Consider the following 20,330-nt stretch of genomic DNA (forward strand, 5'->3'; position numbering starts at 1 on the left):
ACAGAAAGATCTTCCTTCCAGCTCTGTTGCACTTCTCAAACAGCCACAATGGCTGGAACTGAGTGGATCTGAAGCCAGGAGCTTCCTCTGGGTATCCCACATGGGTGGGTACATAAGCCCAAAGATTCGGGTCACCCTCCATTGCTTTCCCATGCCATAAGCAGGGAGCTGGATTAGAAGTGGAACCACTGGGACATGAACCAATGCCCGTATTGGATGCTGGCACTTCAGGTGAAGACTTAGCCTCCTACACCATGGCACGGGCCCCAAAGCCCCCAATTCTTAACACTTCTTAGCCCATAAGTTTATTTCTAAAATATCCTTAAAACTTTTTTTTTTAAAAAAAAACATGTTTTATTTAGTTCAGAGGGAGGAAGAAATCTCTTGTCTGCTCATAACTCCTTATTGTAAATAACAGCCAGGGCTGGGCCAGGTCAGAGACAGGAACTCAGAAATCAGTTCATGTTCCTTGTGCAAGAGGCAGGGACCCAGCTACCTAAGCCATCACTTGCCCTACCCCAGAGTGCACGTTAGCACAAGCTGGAATCAGAAGCAGAGCCAAGACTTGAACTTAGGCACTCTGATATGTTATGTGTATGACCCAAGAGCGCTAGAAAGTGTGACATCCAATGCCTACCCCAACTTCGCTTTTAATTGACAAATAATAATTGGATATATGGGGTACAATATGATATTTTGATGCATATATATTGTGATATTACTAAGTCAAACTAGTTAAAAGTCATCACCTCTACAGGCACAAAGGCCCTCGGGAATCTTGTGACAACAAGCTCCATGTGGAGCTTCAGTTCATGTTTTTATGATGCTCTGCCTGAGGTTCCAGATGAAGCAGATGTATCCTGGGAGAGGAGCTATTTAGTTGATGAGCAGGATCGAATTACATGTGAGGTCTTGCAGCCACTTCCAGCTCCTGCAGGCCTATCTAGCTGCCTACCTATTCATCCTACAACAAAACACTCAGAATTTGCAGTCCTAGCAGTTTTGATCTATGTGATGCACTGCTGTTATTATCACCACCAGTGGTGTGATAGTCACTCGAGCTTACTCTTCCTGTGCAACTGAAATGTTGCCCCCTCTGACTAACACATCCCCTCCTCCCCATTCACCTCCCTCCCGGACCCTCCGGGAACTCCTCTCTACTTCCAGGAATTTGTTTCTTTACAAGGCCTCAGGTAAGTGAGACTATACATGTATTTGTGTTTGTGTGCCTGGCATTACATCCACATCACTGCAAAGCACAGAAACTTTCTTCCATTTTAAGGTTGAATAGCATTCTGTTATGTTTCTGCATGCCACATTTTCCCCAGTCCTTTATGTGACAATGGTCTCCTGGGTTGGTTCCCTGTCTTAGCCTTGTGATAAAGTTGCAAGAACTATGGGAGTGCAGCTATCTCTTGGACAGGCTGATTTCCATTTCTTTGGTGGAATTGTTTGATCCTGTGGTAACTCTATTTTTAAATTCTTCATGCTGTTTTCCATAATGTCTATGTGAATTTACATTTCCAATTACAGCACACAAACGCTCCCTTTTAGCTATACCCTCACTAATGTTTGTTATAGCTCATCTTTTTGATAAAAGTAATTCAAACAGATGTGTGGCTGCTCTCCCATTATGGTTTTAATTTGCATTTCCCTGATGATCAGTAATGGTAAGAATGTTTTCATAATTTGTTGGTGACTTGTATGTCTAGTTTTGAAAAATGTCTGTTCAGGTTCTTTGTCAATTTAACTGGGTTCTTTGTTTTCAGTGTTGCTTGAGTTCCTTATAGATTTTCAATACTACCCATTTATCAGTTGTAGGATTTGCAAATATTTTCTGCAAGCCCATTGTTTATCTGTTCACTCTATTGTTCCCTTTGTAGCATAAATGCTCTTTATTTATTTTGAAAAAATGTTTTTAAAGATGTATTTATTTTCACTGGAAAGGCAGATTTCCAGAAAAAAAGGAGAGACAGAAAGAAAGATCTTGCATCCATTGATTTACTCCCCAAATGACCACACTCTCAATCTGAGCCAATCCAAAGCCAGGATCCAGGAGCCTCTTCCAGGTCTCCCACATGGGTGCAGGGTCTTAAGACTTTGGGCCAAACGCCACTGCTTTCCCAGGCCACAAGCAGGGAGTTGGATGGGAGAGGAGCAGTTGGAACATGAACCAGTGCCCATATGGGATGCTGGTGCTTCAAGGTGGAGGATTAGCCAATCAAGCCATTGCAGTGCCCCTGCAAAACCCTAACTGCCCTTTAGCTTAATGCAACCCTAACTGGTTATTTTTACTTTTCTTGCCTATGCTTGCAGAGTCAAATTAAAAAAAAAAGTCTTGCTTAAGTGTTAAGGAGACCTCCACATCTGTTTATTTCAGGTATTACCTATAAGTCTTTTTTTTTTTTTTTTTTTTTTAAGATTTACTTATTTATCAGACCAGAGAGGGTATACCTAAGAAGCCGTTGAACTTGACTGGACAATAAGATGCTGGACTCTATGTTTGGTATACGCTTGCAATGGGGGAATCTCAACTGAACTTGAGCTGTGGTTATGCAACAAGGTGGAGGAATCCACCATGGTGGGAGGGTTTGGGGAGGGGTGGGAGAACCCAAGTATCTATGTAACTGTGTCACATAATACAATGTAATTAATGAAGTTAAATAATAAATAATTAAAAAAAAAAGATTTACTTATTTATTTTTCTTGCAAAGATAGCTCAGATTTACAGAGAGACAAAGATCTTCCATCCGCTGGCTCACTTCCCAAATGGCCACAATGGCCGGAGCTGAGCTGATCCTAACCCAGGAACCAGGAGCTTCTTCTGGGTCTATTATACAGGCGTAGGGTCCCAAGGCTTTGGGCCATCCTCCAATGCTTTCCCAGACCACAAGCAGGGAGCTGGATGGGAAGAGCAGCTGGGTCTGGAATGATGTCTATGTGGGATGCAGGTACCACAGGTGGAACGACCTTTTAACTTATGTATTTTTTATGAACAAAAATCAGTCAACTTTTTAAAGTGACATTGGCCATTATTCAAAGTATTTTAATCTGGATAAGCACATCCTATCTCCTTCCTACCACAGTTTAGCCAATAAAATAAGCGGGGAGGAGCAGTTTTTATGGCATCAAAAGAATACTTATCAGAGAATGGCCTACAGATCCCTTCCTTCAGCTATCTTGAGTTTTAATAAGGATTGGCATTTTGCAGATTTATTTATTTATTTATTTATTTATTTATTTATTTATTTATTTATTTATTTATGATTTACAACAGAGAGAGGAGAGACACACAGAAAGAACAATTGCCTATCTGCTGGTTCACTTAGACAATCTGAAGCCAGGACCTTTCTCTTGGTCTCTCATATGGGTGCAGTGGCCCAAGCACCTGGGCCATCCTCTGATGCTTTCCCAGGCACACTAGCAGCAAGCTGTTTATGGGAAGTGGACACATTGGTCATTCAGTAACATGTTATTTAACTCCAATGTGTCGTAATTTTTTTTTACGTTTATTTCTGTTGTTGATTTTGTTTTGAGGCTTTTCATTTGGGAGGATATATAGTAACTGTGTGACAGAGATTATCATATCCGGATGTGAGGATACAATGCAGTATGCATCTCTATTTCCAGATCAAAGATACACTCCCAATGAAACTTAAATATATTGGCAATAGGATACTGGATTCTTTGCCAATGTCTGTAGCTGCAATGTCAGGATACTTAAATAGCAGAATGATGGACATATGATTGTTTATGAAGGACTATTCTATCCTAATAATACAAGCTGAATCAGTAGTAGGAGGGAACTTTGGGAAGTAATTATAAAATTAAAAAAAGTGTGAGGTAAAAAAGAAAAAATTTATTTGAAAGGTAGTGTTTCAGAGAGAGAGAGCTCTTCCATCTGCTTGTTCACCTCCTGAACAGATACAATAGTGAGAGCTGAGTCAATCTGAAGCCAGGAGCCAGGAGCTTCCTTCAGATCTTGCACATGGGTGCAGGGGCCCAAGAACATAAGTCAACCTCCACTATTTTCCCAGGTTATAACAGGGAAGTGGAGCAGAAGTGGAGCAACCAGGATTTGATCTGATGCTCAAACAGGATGCTGGCACTGCAGGTAGAAGCTTAGCCTATTATGCCATGGTTTCAGCCTCATATTTTCTTTTCTAAATTACAGATTTATTTGAAAAGCAGAGGTATAGAGAGAAAGAGAGGGAGAAACAGAGAAAGATCTTTCATCTACTGGCTCACTCCCTAGGTGCATGCAATGGCCAGGATTTCTTCTGCTGCTTTCCCCCAGCAAATTAGCAGGAAGCTGGATTTGGAAATAGGCTGGACTCCGACAGTCCCGCAGCGATGGACTAGAAGCATGGAGCCGATAATAACACGCATGGACCCTGACTGATGGTCAAAGCCGAAGTTTTTTAGTGGCATCAGACTTTATACACTGAGGGTCATATGGGATAAGAGAGGAAGTATTGAGCTTATCAACAAAACCCATCAACTGTTTCTAAGCTTTTGTTTGGAACTCCTTCTGTCTTGTATATTCCACCAAGTGTTCTCATACACATGAGGTCCACTCAACTGTTCTTTTACAAATGATATCCAATCAGGTATACAAAAGGTAGCCATTGGGTTGTTTTCATACAAATACTATCCAATCAACTGTAATCCTGTGCTCGCTGACCTTCTAGGGTCACAATGTCCTCCTACTTTTATAGACAGTGGTTTGACTTGTTGCATCACAATGTTGGCTAGAACAAAGGTTTTGAAAGCAAAATTGATCTCAACAATTATAGTTCATAATTTTCACTGAGATTACTTGGATTCTATCAGCCTTAATTTCCTCGTTGGTAAAAAAGGTAGCCATTCAGTTGTTCTCATGCAAAGGATATCCAATCAGTCACACACAAGACATCCATTAAGTTGTTTATCATACAAATATTGTCCAATCAACTGTAATCCTGTGCTCGCTGACCTTCTAGGGTCACAATGCCCTCCTACACATGTGCATTTATTTCATCTAAGTTTCACATGCCATTGGATTCTTTAAAGGAAATAAAGGCCTGAACAAGGGGTAAAACTAGATGATTTCTGCAGTAGGTTTGATAAAAAGTAGATTGCCTTGGGAAACTATGAAAGGAAGAAAAAGAGTAGAAGCTAACAGTAGGAAACTGGTTGAAAACAGCAAAGCTTGTTCACTTGATTTCTTCAGCACCCTCTGACTGCAGAGTTGAGGATGCGCCTCCCCGGGGATGTGGGAAAGGCTCCTCTCACACAAGGGCTGTACTTTAAAACTTTTCAAAAAGATTTGTCTTTTTTGGAAAGGCAGATCAGATTTGAGGAGAGAAGAAGAGACAGAGAAAGAGATCTTCCATCTGCTGGTTCACTTCCCAAGTGGCTTCAATGTCCAGAATTAAACCAATCTGAAGCCAAGAGCCAGAAGCTTCTTCTGGGTCTCCCATGCAAGTTCAGGCCCCCAAGGTTTTGGGCTGTCCTCTACTACTTTCCCAGGCCATAAGCAGGGAGCTGGATGGGAAGTGGAGCAGCCGGGACATGAACCAGCACCCATACAGGATCCTGGTGTAAAGAGTTATTCCAATATCCTTCCCTGGACCCGGCGCCATTCCTTCTTCCTCAGCTCATGAAGTTCACGCTGGTCCAGCAGTCCACCAATCAGATGTAACCTGGCATTCCACCTGAATCCCACCCCAATCTTCCAGCCCCCTCCCCAACCCCACCCACTCGCCAATCATCCCTAGGCATTCACCTGCAGGCGCCAATCCCCTGGGGGCCTGGCCTCAATCCCTCCCAATCCCCAACCCCTACACCTGGCTGACAAAAAGGCTCCCCCCCCAGGTGCGGCTCTCTCTCTTATCCCTCCTTCTCTGGTCTCTGTCTCTCTGCTCTCTCTCTCTCTCTCTGGTCTCTCTGGTCTCTCCTCTCTCCTCTCTCCCTCTCTCTTCCTGTCTTTCCCTTCTCTTCTCTCCCCTTCTTTCCTGATTTTCACCACCTCTACCCTGTTCCTGCCCCGTTGGAATAAACCTCCTAAGATACCTCATTGCGTCTGGTGTGTTTCAGCTCACGGTAAAGAACCAGGTTGTGGGAATTAGCTGCGCGTAATAATATCGTAATATCGTATGAACTAGAACTCTGCCAACTTTTTAAATAACTAACACCTGGTGCTTGCAAGGTGAGGACTTAGCTATTGAGTCATCATGTCAGGCCCTGATTTTTTTTTTTTGTTTTGTTTTAGTGTTACTTGTATTTATTTGAGATGTAGCGACAAAGAGACAAGGAGATATAGGCAGAAAGACATCTTCCATCTGCTGGCTCAGTCTCCAAATATTCACAACAGCCCTGGCCATGTGGATGTCAGAACTTAGGACTCAGTCCCAGATTCCCAGTTGGGTGGCAGGGATCCCCCATCTACTTCAGCCTTGACCTGCTGCCTCTCAGGGTACATATTAGCGAGAAACTGGAAATCTGATGCCAAGTTGGGACTCAAGCCCAGATCCCAACATGGGATCAGGGCATGCCACATGGCATCTGAGAGCTTAATCTTGCCCTTTTCTGAGGGTCTTGTGGAAGTTCAGAGAGCTCTTTCCCGACCTGAGCTTTTGTGGATCTGTTTAGTTTACAACAGTTAATATTCCAGCATGTGGTATTTTGGGCAGGATGAACCCCAACATAAACTCATTAGAAACAACCTAAGGTGAATTAGTGGGCAAGCAATAAAGGTTAGCTAGGAACTAGAAGATAGTATGCAAGACCTACTAAGACACAGGGTCCCAAACCTCATCCTAGGAGTGTCCCCTGGAGAGAGATAACCACCCACTTTCATGGGCTGTCATTGCTTTGAAACAGAGATTTAAAAGGAGATTCTCACCACCCACAAGGGTATGTGTTCTAGGGGCAAACAGATCATTTCTAATACTTCCTTTCTGTCTCATGAGCACCCCATACTTAATTCAAAAGACTAGTCAGGGCCAGCACAGTGGCTCAACAGACAAATACTCTACGATGCCGGCATCCCATGTTGGTCCCAACTGCTATACTTCTGATCCAGCTCCCTGCTTACAGCCTGGGAAAGCAGAGGATGATGGTCCAAAGTCTTGGGACCGTGTACCCACTGTATCCATATAGTAGCAAAGAAGAGGCTCCTCCTGGCTCCCGGCTTTGGATTAGCTCAGCTCTGGCTGTTGCGCCTATTTGGGGAGTGAACCAGATGAAGATCATTCTGTCTCTTATAAATCTCCCTTTCAGATAAAAATATATAAATGTTTACAACAAGACTGCTGGGAAGTGCTAGAACTGTCAACCATTCTGAGGAATAGACCACAGTCTTTATCACACTGGCAGCAAATAAGGAGACCACAGGAAATCACTCCCACAGCCATGATACCATGAGCAGGGGAAGTGAACAAGCAAGAATGGGAAGTTCTTGTTATCACATGTAAAGATGCCTGCATGTTCACGCAGGCACAGTATAGAAACATGCCACAACATACATTGCAGGGTGTGGCATTAGGGTATAAGTTCTCCTGGGACCAAGATCTTCACATCAAAACGAAGGGAAGTGGTGACCTTTGGATACACTCTGACCCTTGCGTGCAGGTGTTGCTGCTGCAGTAGGGTCAGGTTGCTGGCGCCTGTCTCTCTGGAATGTGACTGAAACCTGGGATACAACTTTGGAAGGTATCCAAGGCTTTCAGAGTCTGGAAATGAGTTCCAAGGACGGGAGCTGCTCAGGGCATTCCTCAGGGAAAGAACCTGTAATTGTGTGATGTCCTCAATGGAAGCTGAGTATGGGCTTTGGCTCCTGTGGGGGCATTCCTGTCTTTGAAAAGCTGGAAAGGCCGTGAGTACAGAGAATAACTCAGCTGAAAATCCTAAAATTCAGAAGTGTAAGTTCAACCACTAAAATCCTATTTGTACTTCATTTGGTACGTTAAAATACCTGATATCATTAGCTCATGGCAACAAATAAAGGGCAGCCTTGCATTACAACAGGATTACAACACACTGTATGCCTTGCACGTGACACAGGCTGCTGACTGCTCCAGAACGCCATGCTAGATCCCACTGTGAATTCAGTGTTTCTGGGCGAGTCCATTTCCCACAAAGAATGATGGATTCTAAGGTGTGGTTCGCCTGGGGTGATGTGGTCCATGGTGTGCCAGCTGGCACCTGGGACACAGCACACAGATCCAAGGTAAATTTTACTATGGGAGACAGCAGCATAAAACAACCTTTGGTTAAAGAAAAAAAAATCATCTTACTCCATCTTCCTTTTTCTGTTCCCTAGGTAAGTTACAGGCCATTCTGCCTGAGATTCTGGTATTTAACATAGAGACGCACTCCCCGCTTTCTCTGCAAAGCAATGCCATAGTTTCTGGAAAGAGGACGGGAGTAGGGAGGTAACTCAAGAAGAGAAAAACGAAACAAAAGCCGTGGTTTCTCTTCTGCGGGTGGGCAGAGGTTTGCGATGCCAGAGCACCGGACACTACCACCCCATAGCTCCCAATTTCCCTTTCCTGCACTTCCAAGCCCACCCCAGCCTCGGCCTCAGCCTCAGATGGGACGAGCTACTGGGGTCCCTCCACCTCCCCAGGCCTCAGCCTTGTCCCCTTAACGCGACCGCAAGCCGGCCGGCCCCTGGACAGTGGCCGGGTCCGACGCTGCGACGCGGTTCCCCAGCTCGGCCGACGTCGGGGCGGGGTCGCGGCGGCGCCGGCCTGCAGGGGGCGCCCCGAAGCCTGTGCCCACGGGGAGCGACCCTGAGGTGGGAGTCCCGCGACGCGGGGCGCGGGATGGCGCAGCGTGGCCGTGCCGCGGCGGCCGGGCGGCGTCGCTGGGGCTCCGCGGGGGAGCGTGGGCATTGCCGCCGTCCGGGTGACTCCCTCAGTGACGCCGGGCGCGTTCCTTCCTCTTCCTCTCGCCCCTCAGGCCCCGCCTTCCCTTCCCTCCGCCCACCTCCCTGAGCGGAGCCGCCGCGCCGCCGCCGCCGCCGCCAGGAGCGCCTCATGTCGGCCCCCGCCGGGTCCCCTCACCCGGCCGCCAGCGCCCGGATTCCGCCCAAGTTCGGTGGAGCCGCCGCCTCAGGACCCGCGGCGCCCACTGACCCGAACCCGGCGCCGCACCAGCAGAACGGTGAGGCGGGCGAAGCGCCGGGCCTAGTGTCTGCCGGACGGCCTGCGCGGCCCGGCCGGGCCGGGGCGGGGCGGCCGGTACCGGAGGCGGCCGGGCCACGGGCTGTCTCGCAGGCCGCGGGGGTCGGGTTGGGTCGGGGTCCCGGGAAGGGCTGGGAATTAGCGATGGATGGCACGGGTTAGGGGAAGGGGCGCCCTGGCGTGGGGCGGGCTGGCTTGGGAGAACCCGAGCCGGAGCTGTTTATGTAAGGCGACCCCAGGCCCAACAGCGCTTGGGGGGCATTGGGAGCCCATAGGAAACGGGGAACCCGCACTCTTGGGCCGCTCGGGGTTTCCAGGAGCCTGGGGGTGAGGGGTGGGCGAGAGGCTCCGAGGCCGCTGGGAGCGCCGGTGTGGAGAAGGCTGATTGCAGCCATGCAGCCCAGTGAGTTGTGCCCTGGCTGTCGGGAGTGGGGTGGGTGGGGAGAATGTGGTCCTGAGTTGCAAGGCACAGCCAGCACGGGGCCTGGAAGGGAACTGGAGTTTGCACTCAAGTTTGTAGACAAAAGGGTATGAACAAGCTATGTAAGTGTAACTAACCCTGACCCAGTTCGGCCTCCGGGTCTGCGCTGGCTGCTACACCTGCTGCTGGCGTGGTTTTGGAGTTTTGCTGTCTGAAAGGGAGCAGGTGTCAAACCGATTTCAACGAATACCTTGAGAGCGGGCTGGTTTTCTCCGCTTTCAGAAAGTGAGAAACTCTTTTGAGGGCCAGGCCTGCGGCAACAGCCCACAAATGTACTTTGAAAGCTGCTTACCTTACCATACTAGGATCCTGGGTTCTGGGTAGATGCAGTTTTCGGCTGGACATGACCTCTGGGAAATCTGTTCTCTCTTCTTGGGGCTTGGAATTTATCCAAGCAGTCTGTGTAGATTGGATAGGCTTGTGAGATGAGAAACTGTGGAAGTACTTTCAGGATTTAGAAAAATGGTCTGTTCTGAAACTAAAGCAATACTCTAAAAGTGGTGGGTCTGTTTCATCTAATTTGCTAATGACTATGTTACAGATGACGCTTTCCAAACATGAGGTTTACTGTTTCTCCCTAAAAACCAGAGGCTGATTTTTTTTTTCAAATACTCAGATGTGACAGTGTAGCCTTAATAGTCCCGGTCAGGGTCAGTGTTCCAGTATTGTTCATACTGTTCCCTGTGCTGAATGAGTAGTGTTGGTGCCATACACCTGTCCTGAAGGTCTGTAACAATGTGAGTAGTTTTCGTTTTTTAACCTTAATAAAAGGGGTTATATTTTGTTTGTTACATTAGCATTGTGTGTGAATTGGAGCAGATCACTCAGGAATGGATCCCAAGTCTTCCGCAACGTTGTATAACCATGTGTTTCACTGATTCAGGATTGGCCCACCTTGATTTTCTTTTCTTTTTTTAAAGATTTATTTTTTATTGGAAAAAGCAGATTTACAGAGAGGAGAGACAGAAAGATCTTCCATCCACTGATTCACTCCCCAAATGGCCGCAGCAGCCAAAGCTGAGCTGATCCAATGCCAGGAGCCAGGAGCTTCTTCTGGGTTTCCCACGTGGATGTATGGTCCCAAGGACTTGGGCCATGCTTGACTGCTTTCCCAGGCCACAAGCAGGGAGCTGGATGGGAAGCAGAGCAGCCAGGACATGAACCGGTGCCTGTATGGGATTCCAGCGCATGCGAGTTGAGGATTTGGCCACTGAGCCATCACTCTGGCCCCTTGCCTCGATTTTGTAAGTGTGCATTATCATGGTGGTGGCAAAAACTTACTTAATCTTACAAAAGTCATTGATACTCAATGAATGCTAGATATTTATTCAGCCAGATAGGGACTAAAGAGAACAAATCAGGGTTGTGATGTTAAATATAGAGGATGTTTGACTTCTTTGTATAATGTTGGAATAACCATTCCTGCGTCTCAGTTGAGTATGACGTTTAGGGTAGCAGGTAAGATGGGACTCCCTGCCTCTGTCCTAACTTGACCTGTATTTTGGTGTTACTCAAATTGATTATGTCTGGCCTTCCTTGAGGAATTTGATGGGTTGGGGGGGGTTCTGGGAGGGAGGGTCTGTCTCTGGGCAGAGGTGAAGGCATAAACTAGAAAATCTGGAAGTGGTATGTTCAAAAACTGCAGGTCCTGCAGAGGAGTGGAGGCTGCTGGGCAGTGGGAAAAGCCAGGGTGCTGAAGCCAGAGGGACAGTCAGCAGGGGCCAGGCTACAGGGAGGGTCAGGGTGGGAGGAGGGGTTGGCTTTGTTCCCTTGCTGTGGAAAGGATTAGTTCAGGAGAGAAAAAACAAGATCACATCTGTTGTGTTGTTTGTTAATCTTAGGGAAAATGCTATTGTAGATAAAGATTAAGCAGTCATTTGGGTTTCTGAATGTATTCTTCAACTCTGCATAAACTAGTTTACCTTTTAATACATCTCTGTGGAATACCAGACATGATGAAAAAGAAATAGGTCAGAAGTATGCAAATAAAACATCACAGGAGACAGAATGAGATCACTGACTTCAGTGATGTGGTTTGGTAGGAAGTATACTGGGTCTTCAATCTCTAGTTCTTGTCACAGAGCTAACCCCCAGGGAGTTTCCCCAGGAACATCTTTTGTTATTCATGATGGATACCTGAGGTCTCTCCTGAATTTATGTTTATTAAGGTGGCTTGGAGCAGTTCCTTGGATAGCCCCCGGGCTAAGGCTGTTCACCAAAGGACCCAGTGCCTAGAGGGCTGGGACTTTGAATATTCACCTGCCAGCCTTCAGGAATGGTGTTGGCTGGAGGTTGAGCTCTGTGGAAACTCTCTCTGTGTCTCTCTTTTTAAAGTATTTATTTAATTGAAACACAGAGTTAATCTTCCATCTGTTGATTCACACCTCAACTATGCAGAACCACCAAGGCTGGGCCAGTCTCCCGCATGGCACTTGGGATATCTTGTACTGTTTTCCTGTGCACATTTGCAGGGAACTGGATTGGAAGTGGAGCAAGCAGAACTTGAACTGGTGCTCTTATGGGTTGCTGGCACCATAGCAGCTTAACTGTTGTGCCACAATACCAACCCCAAGAATTGTGTGTGTGTGTGTGTGTGTGTGTGTTTATTTACTTGAAAGGCAGAGGGACAGAAATAGTTTTCCACCTGTTGGTTCACTCTCCAAGAGGCTGCAGTGATTGGGGCTGAGCCAGGCTGAAGCCAAGAGCCTGAAACTCTGTTTAGGTCCTCCAACTGGATGATAGGCCCAAACGCTTGGGCCATCCTCCAGTGTTTTCCCAGGCACATTGGCGGGGAGCTAAATTGGCTCAGGTACAGGATGTTGGCCGTTTGTCAGAACTCTTACATAATAATGTTTTTTTTTTTTAAGATATGTGTATTATTCATTGGAAAATCAGATTCACACAGAGAAGGACATACGGAGAGAAAGATCTTCCATCTGTTGGTTCAGTCCTTAAGTGACCACTGAGCTCCTCTGAAGCCAGGAGCCAGGTGCCTCCTCTGGGTCTTCCATGCAGGTGCAGGATCCAAAGACCCTTGGCCATCCTCCACTACTTTCCCAGACCACAAACATAGAGGTGGAAGGAAAGTGGAACCGCTGGGACATGAACCAGCGCTCATCTGGGATCCTGGTGCATGTAGGGTGAGGATTCAGCCAATAGGCTACTGTGCTGGGCTCTTAAATAGTAAGATTTAATGCATGGGTTGCTGACTTAGTTGGCTGTGCCAACTAAGTTTTTGTGTCCCCCCCCCCCCCACCCATAGCTTGCTTTATTGCCCCTCTTTCATGTTGCTGCCCCTCTTTATTTTTTGTGATAAATTTGTCAAATCAGTGAAACCCAAGGAGAGGTGATAAGAACTGTAGCATATAGTCAGCTGGTGGGAAGTAGGGGTGACAGCCTGTTGCTTGTGCTTGCAGCTGCAGCAGGAGACAGTCTGAAGAAACCTGTCCAGGAGTACCTGACTAACTGCCACAGTTGAGTTGGAGGATGCCCTGTTGGTGTTTGCTGCAATACTGTTTGGCGTGGAGGCTCTCTATACCCAAGTACAGCAGTGCTGTGCAGGGAGTAAAGTGTTTTTTTTTTTTTGTTTTTTTTTTTTTTATGCAAAAGCAAGAGGCTTTATTTGATCACCAATGCGCTGGGGCCGGGGAGTAAAGTGTTTTACACTTGGTTAGTGAACATTTTAGAGAAGATGTGTTTTTTCCAAAGGAGATTGTGTATGGAGCCCTGATAGAGAAGTCAGAAAAAAAAAATGTAAAGTAGTTGTTGTTAAAATAAAACTTGTGCTGTTTGGGAAATGCAGTCTGAAAAACGTGCCACTCTAGCCTCCTGCTGTTATTGATGAACTCTGTAAAATCTAGAAGGGTCAAGCAGGGACATTGCCTGCAGTTCCTAGACAGGCTCTGCGAGGGGGTAGGTTTGTATGCCTCGGTTCACTGTTTGCTATTGAAGGCAAGAGGCAAGTTTAAGTCTTCTATTAGATATTTGTTAAATGAAGTCCAATACAGTCTCCTAATTCCAAGTTCAGGTGTCTTTCTATTAACAGACACTAGGAGTGGTGTTTTTGTTTTTTTTTTTTTTTACAGAAATGGTGGGAACGGAAGGGAATAGAGAAGGAGAACTCTGTATTATCATTTACTTTTTTTTTTAATGATTTGTTTATTTTCATTGGAAAGACAGATATACAGAGCGGAGGCGAGACAGAGGTAGATCTTCAGTCCAATGATTCACTCTCCAAGTGACCACGATGGCTAGTGCTGCGCCGATTCGAAGCCACAAGCCAGGAGCTTCCTCTGGGTCTCCCACACTTGTGCAGGGTCCCAAGGCTTTGGGCTGTCCTCTACTGCTTTCCTAGGCCACAAGCAGGGAGCTGGATGGGAAGCGGGGCCATTGGGACATGAGCCAGCACCGATATGGGATCCCAGTGCGTTCAAGGCGAGGACTTTAGCCACTAGGCTATCACACTGGACCCTAGTGATTTCATTTTTTAAAAAAGATTTTATTTTGAAAGACAAAACTGGGAGAAGTGGATAGTGAGAGAAAGATCTTTCTGCTGGTTAATTTCCATAATGTTTACCAATGCCTAGCCTGTCCAGGCAGAAATCGGGAGCCTGGAACTCCATTCAGGTTTCCCACATGGTTGACAAGGGCCCAGAGATGGAACATTTGCTAGGCTTTCCCAGGGAGTTGGATTGGAAGAGGAGTAGCTAGGACTTGACCTGACACTCGTATAGATACCGGCATTGTAGATGGTGGTTTAACTTGCTGTGCCACAATATTGGCCTGCGCTTTAGTTGTCAGTAATGCAGGAAAGCTGCAGCAGTAATAGGGATTGTTGGAATTCATTATGGAAAATATAAATAAATACCATTCATTAAGGAATACTGTCTGATCAGGAAACGTGTACAGGGAATGTTCAACTTTGAGAACACAGGCAAAATTTAAAATGATATACATCTCCTAGTGTGTCCAAGGTAAGTTCCTGTTCATTACAGCAGCATGTGTTTCAGGTTTTTGTGTGCATTTATAGCTAACCGGAAGGAAACCCTCTCCTGGAGATACTGCTGTGGGTGTTAGTGTAACTAAGCTTATTGTTTCCTTGTGTGCTGATTAATAGATGTCTTAAGTATCCACTGTTTACAAACAGATGTCCTAGTGCTTGGATTTGATTCTTAGTTTGTATTGCTGTTTGTATTGCCTTTGCTATTTGTGGTGTCTCTTCATATCCCCTTACGTTTCTGAGATTATAGCTGCAATAAGACATTCATTGTCACTAATGGCATTTCAGCTAACTTCCTTTTTCTTATTCATCTGTAAACCCTCAAGTATTTATGCAAAAAGCGTTGAGATAGGAATATTTTGATCCGGTCTTTAACGGACTTTCCTAGAAATACAGCATCTTCATAGTCAGTGCTGTTGATGAGATCAGCGTTGTACTCAGCCCTGAGAAACTACCATATCTAATGGGCTAAAGCATGCTCCAAATTGTCCAAAAAGTGTGGATAAGTGAAAAGGCTTTGATTTGACCATGTTTTTTTTGTGTGGAGAAAATGACATTCTGAGTTTCTGTGCCTAGTAAGTTTCCTTGTAGAGTAATTGAGAAGATTATCTTAAAAAAAGGTACTTTTTTTTTATTTAATTTTTTTTATTTATTATTTTTAATTCATTAATTACATTGTATTATGTGACACAGTTTCATAGGTACTTGGATTCTCCCCACCCAGAGGTACTTTTTTTTAAAGATTTATTTTTCATTTTTATTGGAAAGTCAGATATACAGAGAGGAGAGACACAGGAAGATCTTCTGTCTGTTGATTCACACCCCAAGTGACCGGAACTGAGCCGATCCGAACCTAGGAGCGCTGGGCCATCCTCGACTGCTTTCCCAGGCCACAGGCAGGGAGCTGGATGGGAAGCGGGGCCACTGGGACAGGAACCGGAGCCCATATGGAATCCCAGCACATGGAAGGCAAGGACTTTAGCCACTAGGTGACCATGCTGGCTCCAATAGGTACTGTTTTTGTTTTTTTTTTTAAATAAAGATTTATTCATTTTATTACAGCCAGATATACACAGAGGAGGCGGAGAACAGAGAGAAAGATCTTCCGTCCGATGATTCACTCCCCAAGTGAGCTGCAACCGGCCGGTGCAGCACCAATCTGAAGCCGGGAACCTGGAACCTCTTCCGGGTCTCCCATGCTGGTGCAGTGTCCCAATGCATTGGGCCGTCCTCAACTGCTTTCCCAGGCCACAAGCAGGGAACTGGATGGGAAGTGGAGCTGCCGGGATTAGAACCGGCGCCCATATGGGATCCTGGGGCTTTTAAGGCGAGGACTTTAGCCGCTAGGCCATGCCACCGGGCCCCAATAGGTACTGTTTTTAAAGGACCTGGTCTTGGGGGTGATGGACGGTCTCTGCTTGGGACGCCAGCATCCCATGTTGGAGTGTTAGTTCTGGTTGCATCAACCCCTCTTCCTTTTCCATTCCCTGCTGATGCATGGAGGTGGCAGTGGGTGATGGGCGACGTCCTTGGGCCCCTGCCACATACATGGAAGCCAGAGTGGAGTTTTGGCTCCTACCTTGGACCTGGCCTGGTCCTTACTGTTGAGGACATGTGGAAGATGTCTTCTTCCTTCTTTCCCTTCCTTACTCTCTCTTCATCCCCTTGTCTCTCATCAGATTGTCTTTCATAAGTGCTTAGCACTAAGAGGTCTCCTTTATTTCATTGCCTTCAGGAGAATGGCAGAGACCATGGCAGTTTTCTTGACCTTGTTCCTGGTAGCAGCATGCAAGAGGCACTCAGTTGATTAAGTAAACTTAGCTTCATATTTCATACTAGCTTTAAAGACTTGCCATTGACAGAATCCGGCCAGCTTCTCCTACCACTTTCTTGTATTTAAGGTTCAGATACTGTTTTGGTCTTATATGTTTTTCCACTTTTCAGCACCGTCTTCCCATCCCTGCCCTGACACACATACACTATAAAATTTTGTTTTAAAAAATAACATATTTGTTTTTGAGAGGCAGATTTCTAGAGAGAAGGGGAGACAGAAAGATCCTCTATCCACTGGTTCACTCCCCAAATGACTGCAGTCACCAAAACTGAGCCAGTTCGAAGCCTGGAATTTCTTCTGTGTCTCCCACATGGGGGCAGAGGCCCTCTTCCCTGTCTCCCCAGGCCATTGGCTGGGAGCTGGATGGGAAGTGGAGCAGCCAAGATTTGAACCAGTGCCCATATGGAATGCTGGTGCCACAGGTAGAGGCTTAGCTTGCTATGGCATGGTGCTGTCCCTACAAATATAGTCCTGGACAGTTTCTGTTAATAGACTACCTTGACTATCTTCCTTGTAGGGAGGTGGGTTTCAGTGGTTTCAGGTTTTCTAAAATTGATGGCCAAAAGCCATCTGTCAGGAATTGAGGATAAGTTGGATGGAGAAGTAAAATAATACCTTGCTTAGCTAGCAATCAGGCTTTCAGTTGTAATAAGGAAAATATAAGAGGTCAGGTGTAAATTCCATTTATGTTATACATAGCTAGATGTCCCTTGTCAGACAAAAGTGTCTCACTCTGTAAGTATTGATTATTGACTGGGAGCCACAGTTCTTTGTCATTACCCAGCATTGTGATAGAATCTTTCTGTGGTTCATTTTCTATGGATCACTTCAAATCCAAAATCTCAAGTGTAGTTTTACTGAACATACTTTTTTTTTAAACCATGATCTAGTTAAAAAAACCATCATTTTAAGATACTTCTTCCACACATTTGGAACATTTAGATAGTGATAGTGAATCAAGAATGGTAGCATTCGGGCCCGGCGGCATGGCCTAGCGGCTAAAGTCCTCGCCTTGAAAGCCCCGGAATCCCATATGGGCGCTGGTTCTAATCCCAGCAGCTCCACTTCCCATCCAGCTCCCTGCTTGTGGCCTGGGAAAGCAGTCGAGGACAGCCCAGTGCATTGGGACACTGCGCCCGCGTGGGAGACCCGGAAGAGGTTCCAGGTTCCCGGCTTCGGATCTGCACTGGCCCGTTGCGGTTCACTTGGGGAGTGAATCATCGGACGGAAGATCTTTCTCTCTGTTCTCCGCCTCCTCTGTGTATATCTGGCTGTAATAAAATGAATTAAAAAAAAAAAAAAAGAATGGTAGCATTCACATAATGAGAGACTACTATTCCCATATCTTACCAATTTTAGTTCTTTTGTTCAATAAATTTTACTAGTAATTGTATGTATTTATAGACTAGTGTGGATTTCAGTATATGTCCATAATGTGTACTGATGTAGTGCAGCCAACATTTCTCTTTTGACATTACTCTGTTCAGAGGCTTGAAACATCTTTGTTCCATTAGTTCATACAGTGTGTCCTAGGTTATTATGACCCACAGTCTCCCTGTATACCAGGAATCTGCTCCTTCATCTGACATGGAACCCCCTGCCCAGACTCCGCTCTGTCCCTACACATCCCTCCTAGCCTTTAGTAAGCATTATGCTGTGTTCCGGTTGAGTCCCTATCTTCTACAGATGAGGAAGAACATGTGGCATTTGTCTTATTTCACCTAAGAAGAAAATGTCCTCCAGTTCCTTCCATTTTGCTACAAATGACAGGATTTTTAAAAATAATATCCCAAAATGGGATATTATCCATTCTCTTGATGATAGATGATTTCTTTTGATGATGGGTGATTCAGTTAATTTCATATTTTTGGTATTGTAAACTGTATTTGATTAACCTGGTGGAGCTGGTAGCTCTTTGATAGAATGAGTTCATGTCATGAACACACACAAACACACACACAGTAGTGGGATTACTGTAGCGTAACATAATTGTTTTTCTAGTTTTCAAAGAAATTTCCATGCTGTTTTCCATAATGGCTGTACTAATTTACGTTATGCTCAGCAACGTGTAAGAGTGTACCTTTCTCTACATCCTGGCAGCGTTTTCTGCTTTCTCTGTTTTGATAGTGACTGTTCTAAGAGGGGTGAACTGGTATCTCAGTGTGCTTTTGATTGCCCTTTTTCTGATGTCTAATGATACTCATTTTTTAAATATGTGTTTGTTGGCTGTTTGCATTTCTTTTTATAGTTGTCTAACTAGGTACTTTTCTGTTTCCTTAAGGCTTGAATTTCTGTTGTTTTCTGAGTTCCTGATTAATACTATGTTTCTTTTCTCTGATGGACTGGGAAGCCAATAGGCTTCCTCCGGAGGGTAATTCATTTTTAATGTATTTAGTAGATATACTATTCCTTTAGCTTTTAGAAGAATTATATTTGAGTAGTTTGGACACAGCTCTTGTTATTCCCATTTTCAGATCATATAACTTACCCAAATTAGTCATTACCTGGATAGACATTTAAACAGGGTTTGACTTAGTTATTCTCATCATTAATAGAATTTGCCAGGAGAATTTCCTGAGTCGATAATGAAAGGTGGCAAAGTCATTTTCTTTTTTCTTTTTCCCTTTTAAACAGTATTTGTTTGAGAAGCAGCACAACAGAGACATAGAGATGACATCTTTCATCTGCTGTTCCACTTGTGAAATGGCTGCCATCAGTCGGGTGTGGATCAGGCTGCAGCTAGGAGCTCGGAGCTGCATTCTGGTCCCCCGTGTGTGGCAAGGGCCTACACGCTTGAGCTGTGTTTCACTGCTTTCCCAGACTCATGAACAGGAAGCTAGATCAGAAGTGAATCAAACTGAAATTCTGATAAGGGATGCCATGCTGCAATTCTGGCCCTAATCCTTCTTTTACTCTATTTATTTATTTATTTTTTTAACAAAATTATTTAATTTTAGCCTGAGCATTATGACATCTCTTATCAAAGGGGCAGTTCCAGTCTTGGTTTGAATTGCCAGTTCAGTTCCCTTTTATTACAAAAAGGGAAACAGCTCAGTTACTTGGTTTGTCCTACAAACCTGGAAGACCCAGGTGGAATTCCTATCTTTCAGCTTCAGCTTAGCCTAATCCTGGCTGTTATAGCCATTTGGGAAGTGAGGCAGTGAATGAAAGTGTGTGCCCTATATGTATATGTGTGAGTGTGTGTGTCACTCTGCCATTTAAATGAATAAATCTTAAATGGCAGAAAGAGGCCATGAGCTACTTGAATCTACTGGTTCACTCCCCAGCCCCAATAACAGCAGGGCTGGGCTGAAGCCAAGAACCTGCAACTCAATCCTTGTCTCTTACATGGATAACAAGGACTCAGCTACTTGGCATTTTTTTTGCTGTCTCCTAGGATGCACTTTAGCTGAAAGCTGGAGATGGGAGTAGAAGCTTGACTTGAATCCAGGCTGATTGATGTGGAATGCTCCAGTGTCCTAGGAGGCATTAAAAAAAAGATTTATGAATTCATATGAAATGAAGAATCATAGAGAAAAGGGAAGGCAGAGAGAGAGAGATCCTGCATCCTCTGTCTGATGGTTACTCCTTCAAAGGCCGCAATGCCTGGGGCTGGGCCAGACCAAAGCTAAGCAGCCAGAACTTCCTTTGAATCTCCCACATGGATGCCAAGGACCCAGGGACTTGGGCCATTCTTCACTGTTCTTTCTGGTACAATAACAGGAAGCTGGATTGGAAGTGGAACAGGCAGAACTTAAATCAGCACTCACATGCCTTACTCGCGCCATAGGCTATGATTTAATCAGGCTACAGTGTTGACCCCTAAGAGGCATTTAAAGGGCTATG

The 20,330-nt window shown here is 45.3% G+C and overlaps 1 protein-coding gene across 5 annotated transcripts in view; it reads left to right on the forward strand.

The window, feature by feature from the left end:
• The first annotated feature begins 8,777 nt into the window (after window positions 1-8,777).
• SEC24B (SEC24 homolog B, COPII coat complex component) overlaps window positions 8,778-20,330 on the forward strand; it is an 86,595-nt gene continuing 75,042 nt past the window's right edge. For 2 of the 5 annotated variants that reach the window (XM_058666919.1, XM_058666921.1), the window contains exon 1: window positions 8,902-9,150. In XM_058666919.1, coding sequence (XP_058522902.1) covers window positions 9,024-9,150 — 127 coding nt within the window. In that variant the 5' untranslated portion in view covers window positions 8,902-9,023. Of the gene's footprint in view, window positions 9,151-20,330 lie in introns of all 5 variants that reach the window. The other 3 variants (XR_009245839.1, XM_058666920.1, XM_004594528.4) reach the window with 3 other exon arrangements.

This window comes from Ochotona princeps, chromosome 7 (genome assembly GCF_030435755.1).
Source record: "Ochotona princeps isolate mOchPri1 chromosome 7, mOchPri1.hap1, whole genome shotgun sequence".
In the NCBI taxonomy this organism is placed as follows: domain Eukaryota; kingdom Metazoa; phylum Chordata; class Mammalia; order Lagomorpha; family Ochotonidae; genus Ochotona; species Ochotona princeps.